Here is a 7,319-nt window from a genome sequence, read left to right as displayed (position 1 = left end):
TCAACGGATCAGGTCAGATGCTACAGTACCCAATGAATAGTAGAAATCGTCGCTACAGTATAACGGAATACTGTTGCTACAGTATTTTATTACACTACCACTGCAAATCACTGTTCATGCGCCCACATTTACTGTTCCAGCTGCTACAGTAAAATACATTGCCTTCCCAGCTGCAGAGGATCGCTATCCGTTGCTAACATATGTGAGATTGGCTGCGCGTGCGCAAAAGGGTACGGAGTTCCATTTCCTGGTCGGAATCACAAGACATGGTCGGACTCACAGACACAAACAAGATGCGTACATTACATTACATAGTTACTTCGATTCAAACAAAACCCAAAAATGACCTCATGAATGAACAAGAAAGAGGAAGGAAACCAAAGAATACACACACAAGACAATTGTAACTGAACATACAAACAACACGATCCGTGTATACTGCCACCAAAGACGCATGCAGATGTAGCAATGTGCAAACACATGCACGCCGTCCTGCTTGCAGAATCCATGCAAGCCCAAGGGATTTCCAAGGATTCGGACCGCTAGTAACGAAGATCCCTGCGTTCCAAACGGGCTTAGTGATCGTTGACGACGGCGCAGTGCTTCCTGATCTCCCCCTCGGAGCCGGTCTTGACGTCGATCATGCCCATCTTCACCATGGACCGCGCGAACACCTGGAAGAACACCTCCGGCGGGGCGTTCACCACGCTCTCGATGTCGGCCTTCGCCGCCGCGTCGGTGATGAGGGCGGCGTCGGACTGGAACAGCCCCCGGCGCTTGAGCACGCCGCGGTAGTAGCCGAGGTCGAAGGTCAGGAAGCTCCCCGGGTCCATCTCCACGATGGTGGTGTTGTCCGTCGGCGTGGGGCACTTGGTCCGCCGCAGGTTCGCCGCGTACAGCGGGTCCAGCGACGGGTCCGCGTCGCCGGGGCCGCCGCGCCCGGTGAAGTTGTACAGCCGCTCGCTGAAGGAGTTGCAGTGCGCGATGCCGATGGTGTGAGCCCCTGGTGATCATCAGCAAAGTGCACATGACGACATAATATTCACTAACAGTTACAAGCTAGATTATAAAATTTTATAGGAATTCAGCAGGAAAGAATTTTGGAATTCAGCAGGAATCAGTGTAATTCCCGTATAAAAAATCCTTCACCCTATAAATATGAGGTGAATTAACACCTTTTCTAAAGGAATGTTAATCAACACTTATTCTAACGGAAAGTTAATTAACACTTTCAAATGTTCGGTAAGTGTAAAGTTTAAAAAAAATCAGTAGCCTACAACTACATGAGCCAGTAGAAGTTTTTTTTTGAACTATACAAATACAACATCGAGTACTACTACTCTGCAACTGCAATGGTATGAGCCAGTTGAAGGTTTCTGTCGAGTAGATAGGAATCTCAAGTATGTGTATGAGTATGACTGCAACAGCAACCTACTTTAAGAGCATCTGTTCTAGGAAAAGAACTACTTCAAAAGTATCAACGAAATGCTAACGTCGAAAGTCATAATTATCAACCTTTTAATTTCAGATTAGAATAGACCGGTTTATGGTAGTTAACAGCAGCGTGCATGTCTAAATCAGAACAGGTTGCCCATTAATATCATGCACATATAAAAGATGCCCCTCAATGACCCAGACTAGTCAAAACTTAAGAAGTAGTGACACCGTATGTAGTCCATGATGTCTTCATCAAATAATGAGCAGTATATATATATACACTTATTCAGATTATAACTTTTACACGTCATAAAAACAATCCTGTTTTTGCAAGATGACATGCTCTGAAGAATGAGATCTAAGGTAAACTGTGACTTGACCTTCTAGAAGAATAATAACTAGTCATTTGGTCGGTTTGGGGTGTAGGTGGACAGTCACGGAACCGGATCCTCTGACTTCATTCACAGGTGAAGTCAGTGACTTCAAACCTCCATGGACCGTTGGATCGTGGGTGGATGGACCAGATGCACTGCTACAGTGTAACGGAACAGTAAATCGATATGGCAAATTAATAGAACTGTTGCTACAGTTCTTTGCTACAGTAAATTGACATCAGAGAACTGTTCATCTACTCACAATTTACTGTTCCTTTATGACTTTATCTGGATCCGACAGTCACATGGATCCAATTCCTCCGGGTGAAGGCGGAGAGGAACAATATTTTGCAAGATATGTACAGTAATCTACAATCAAATACTGAGGTAATTGAGCTGGTCATGAGAGCATTTTAGCAAATTTTACTGTATTCATGATATTGTAGCATGTTGTAGTATTAAATCTTATGTATCCTTTTACGATCCAATGGCTTACAGCGGATTCCGCGTGAAGTCAGGGGATTCCATCCCAGTCACATATCTTCCCCTTATCCTGGTAGTTCAGTAGTATCACAAACTCACAGTGCTTCCAGTTTGTCATATTGAGTTATTTTTCCGGCTACCAAACTCCAACTGCAGAGACAGGACAAAAGCATTGTTTACACGCCGTTAACTACCGGCCTGCCCTTACTAAACCATCGATCAAATTATTTTGGATTATGCTAAAAGGAATGAAGCTAAAAAGAGTTGCTGGCAATGGCTCGTCAATATCTGTTCTGCATTCCTTCTCTCTCAGGAAGAAGTGCAGCTGTGCTGCATTGCACTGCACCGGAGACAGAACATGACTGATCATTGTCCAATTTAAAGCCTCCTTTTTCGTTGGCCAGATCATTATAAAAAGACAATATTAAGTCTTTTAACACAACCTAATCTGAAATTTGGTCTTTTATGGGTAGATTAGACTGACAAATGTTATTCAGTAATGTGCTATGTAACCAAGGCATGGTGTCTGTACACGTTCAGGTGTCTGTCCAATCTTGCCATGGCATGGAACTAATCAATACTAGTAAATTCTAGAGTTTTAGGGGGCTGTTTGGATTTGGCCCCAACACGCCCCGATAAACCGTCAGCTTGTCAAATCCTTGGTGAAGGATTCGGCCGCCGCAGAATCGGCCACGAGTGGGCGCAAATTATACTAACGCGGGCGCTGAACCAAGCAGCTACCCTCGCCGAGCGTGGGCACGCCAATTTTGACAGGGTGCATGCCCAACGATGAACCAAACAGTCTCTAGTATTTGTTCAATTGTACACATGACAGTCTGAAGAAGTTCGGGACACCATTATTAGTCATGGGAGTAAGTAGGTAGGAGCGTACACTAGTTTACCGACTGAGGGCTGCCCTGAACACAAAGAATTTCCAAAGCTAATCCTGTTCCTAGTCACATAGTACAATCCCACTGCTTATGTTATGCAAGCCTCGCCAAACGTATTCTCGAAAGAAATGATTCACTCCGTAAACGTTACATCACTCTTTGTCGGTGCCGTTGGAATAAGTAGTTTAAACAGTTTTTTTTAATAATGGAAAGATCGTTTCCGGCCTCTGCACTGTTCAAGTACGTTTAAACGGATAATTAATTAGAAGTAACAAGCATACATTATATTCTCAACTAAAGACTAATCAACTTTGTCAGTGTCTGTTTGTCTCTTGGTAATCGTTTGTGTAAAATCGATTGGCAGGTGAAAAAATCTTCTTGTTTTTTACCAAATTAATGAAGTTGTCATCAGGTGAAACTGAGCTCTGAATGATGGATGATGGGGGCAATGGAGGCATGGGTGGAGAGGGATGGGCTTTTTATTTACCTGAGAGCCAGACGAGGTCGGCGAGGTCGAGGCTCTTGTTCCCGAAGGATTGGAGGAGCTCGGTGAAGTTCATGGTGGGCGCCGGGATCTGGTCCAGCGCCTCCTGCTTGATGGACACCGTACCGTCCCTCCTCCCCGTCGGCACGCGCCAGAACGGCCCACCCTGCAGCCACCATTCCCCGTCGTGTCACGTCAGTCGTGAGCCCACATGCAGGCTAGTGACAAGATGCCGTGCCGGGTACTTACGATGACGCCGACGGCGTCGCGGGCGGCGAGCGCGACGATGTCGGCGCAGGAGACGACGCCGGGGCACTCCTCCTCGACGACCGCCTTTACGCGGTCGATGAAGCCGAACCCACGCAGCGTCAGGTTGGGCGCCGCGTCCTTCTCCGCCTCGCTCCCGCCCGTCGCGTTCAGCAGCACCGACGCGTCGCAGCCCTGCACGGAACACGCACGCGCATTGGCGTCACCATTCAGCGTCACCGCGCGCGCGGCATGCACGAAGAACAGGGAGCGCGCGTACCCGGACGAAGCAGTCGTGGAAGTGGGTGCGGAGGAGGGTGGCGGCGACGGAGGGCGCGTGGGGGACGTGCTGCTGCACGTAGTGCTTCACGATCTGCTCCGCGCGCGGGCAGCTGTGCTCGTAGAATCCGTCCCGCAGCTGCGCCCGCGCGCCGCCGAGGACGGCAGACACCGCCACCAGCACCACCAAGATGGCGGCGCCCCCTGTTCTCGCCATTGCTTCGGCTCTCTCCTCTCCTCTCCTCTCCTCTGGCTCTCTAGGCTCTAGCCCGCCACTAGCTCCTGCGTGGCAGCTGCCTCCGGCTCTCGAGTGGTACAAGATTCTGAGCCGGGTTCTGGGTCATATATAGGATGCAGTGCAGTGGCATACGTGATTAGTGGGGTTTGGTTTAGGCGCCAAGCGATTAGGAGGTTGATACTCGAACACGAAAATTATATTATCGATACTATTTATTTATGTTGAGATTTGTATTGAAATAGTAGACAAAAAAACTATAAGACATTTGAAATAATTAACGAATGAATAAGTATCAAACGAGAGGAATCGACAATTCAGATAGGTTCATATTAAAATGTTAGGTAAAAAAATTATAAGATAGTTGATAAATTAACGAATGGATAAATATTAAGCGAGATGAATTGACAATTTAGATAGATTATGTATATGTAAAAATATATAGGTTCATTGATAGACTATGTGAGTCACGATATGTATTTTGATATGACAAAAAGAGCTATATGCTAAGACGTTCGGAGGTAATGTCTTAAAAGTTATAAGTTACGTTATGTACTTTGATGTGATAAAAAATAATAGTTATAAAAAAATTAGGGTCTCACATGCTATTTTTAAAATATTAAACAATAGCTAAATTAAAAAAAAAATCAAGGAGAGGAGAGCGGCAAGGCATCACCAGCGTCGGTCTTCGAGACAGAGCTTCCTGTGTCACCTGCCAACCGTAGGTGATGTACTCGTCGATCATTACTCCATTCCGCGACTTTCTTGGCTTGCTGCAACCGCCGCCTCTAAGACTGTGTCCAACGGATTCCCTTCAGGGGTCAAAATCCCTTCACGACGGGATTTTCGTTCCCTTCAGCGCTCTAACGGATTCCCTTCACGGTTCCCGTCGCGAAGGGATTCCCAGGGTCATTCCCTTCAGCACGGGTTTCTCTCTCCATTCCTTTCGCGATTCCCCTCGAAGGGAAGCTGTTGGAGATGAGAGGAAATAAAGGGAATGAAAATGGGGAAGTGAATCGGGAAGGAAACGAAATGAAGGGAATATTGTTGGGAACAGTCTAACAAGTGCTCGTTTTGATATTCTTCAAATATTCGGTAGACTTGAGTCGAGACGCAGAACCGGGGCACATTCACGAAAATTGAAGAAACAAAACGGTGGTACGCGAGATGGGATGAAAAGCCTGTGCCACCGCCTTCCGCTCTCCATTTCGCAGCAGGCGGATCGGTCGCGAGAATCATGCCGAGACAGTCGGTAGACTTGTTCACAAGCTGCCCGCTGAGGCTCCGAGTTTCTTTATGCTTTCTGGCTCTTCTCTCTCCGCATGCATGATTCTGCTTCCCGTCCAAAACAGTGCGAGAAAACAGGGGAAGTGCATGCTCCTACCCGTACGAATAATAATATCTACTGTATAAAATAATTTATCCACTATATAAAATAAGAGTTGATTTTCATATAACCTTATCCCATATTCCACTTTATCTAATAAAAAATAAAAAAAAATATAACCTATTTTACTAATAAAATTAAATAAAAAAATTAACAGAAAAATTAACAGATAATCCCTCATTTTTTCAGATCTTATCTAAAATTAAACTACGGTATTACTCCCGATATATTCGTTTGCCGGTGCTCTCATGGTGCATCCACGTCTCAAGTTTGCGCTTGATATTACCATATACAATACTTATGTTTTAATTTAGACCATGTTTGGAACCCAATACCCAGATAAATCATCTCTACTTATAAAACACAAGTTGATTCTCGCATCACTTCTTTCCATTACTTCCCTCCCATCTAATTAAAAAACCCTAAAATTCAAATAATTTACCCACTTTTACCATTCACCTTCATCCTCCAGTCTCACCGCCTCATTTCCGACTACAGATATGAGACCTGTTTTACTAATAAAAATAAATAAAGAAATTATGAAGAAAATTAGTGGATAATCTCCTCCTCTTTTTTGGATCTCATATAAAATCAAACTAAATCGCTCCTAACGTATTCATTCATCAACGCTCACATGACACATCTACATCTTCGTATCTTAAGTTTGTATTTAATATTACCATATTTAATACTTATATTTTCATTATAACACATATTTACTTAGCTAGTAACTAAATAAAGTTCCACCTGCTGTGTGGGAAATTTGTGAGCACCTGAACATCCCTCTGCACTTTCCCTCCGCATCTTCTGGTACCCTCTCATACTTCAAATGGTAACCAGAAATAAATAATTGATAATTTTATATTTAATAGAGATACGTATATCTTTAGAATGCATATTCACCATCACTACGTAAAAAAAATTCATTAGTGACGGATGATAACCGGCATTAATGATAGATTTTATACCCGTCACTCTTATCGCGTCACTAATGATAGATCATTAGTAATGAGTGATGACCCATCACTAATAAGGTCATTAGTGATGAGTCAAGGTCGTGACCCGTCACTAATGTTCAGTCATTAGTGACGGTTTATAACCATGACCGGTCATTATTAACTGAATATTAGTGACGGGTTATAATTTTGACCCGTCACTAATGACCGATGAACATTTTTTGTATTTTTTAATAAAAAAGTTAAAAAATATATTTTTTACCCAAGTCATCCCAATGCAGGTCTATCCCATATGTCTCACAAGCCACGCTTTTTTGATATTATTTTCAAGTTTGTGTTCCATAGGAATCGAACTCGCAACCTCCTCCTCGCGTATGTAGCCACCTTACCACATCTGCTATTACGTAGTTGTGATAGAAATCGGATATTTTAATGCTAATGAGGCAACCGTCATAGGGTAAATAAGACATGTGTCAATATTCCAGTTAGTTCATCGTGTTCTACACGGAAACTATCTCCACGCCAGAAAGAAATCATTCATATATTGG

The 7,319-nt window shown here is 44.0% G+C and overlaps 1 protein-coding gene across 1 annotated transcript; it reads right to left on the bottom strand.

Moving 5' to 3' along the window:
• Positions 1-208: 208 nt before the first annotated feature.
• Positions 209-4,571, bottom strand: LOC133927246 (peroxidase 3-like). The gene is made up of 4 exons (XM_062373613.1): positions 4,195-4,571; positions 3,918-4,109; positions 3,672-3,834; positions 209-1,003 (listed from the first exon to the last, which is right to left on the bottom strand). Exons 1-4 carry the CDS (start codon positions 4,408-4,410, stop codon positions 576-578), a joined length of 999 nt encoding a protein of 332 aa, XP_062229597.1. The 5' UTR covers positions 4,411-4,571; the 3' UTR covers positions 209-575.
• Positions 4,572-7,319: the final 2,748 nt, after the last annotated feature.

Source organism: Phragmites australis, chromosome 8 (assembly GCF_958298935.1).
Source record: "Phragmites australis chromosome 8, lpPhrAust1.1, whole genome shotgun sequence".
NCBI lineage: Eukaryota > Viridiplantae > Streptophyta > Magnoliopsida > Poales > Poaceae > Phragmites > Phragmites australis.
This window is presented reverse-complemented; position numbering and strand designations above follow the sequence as displayed.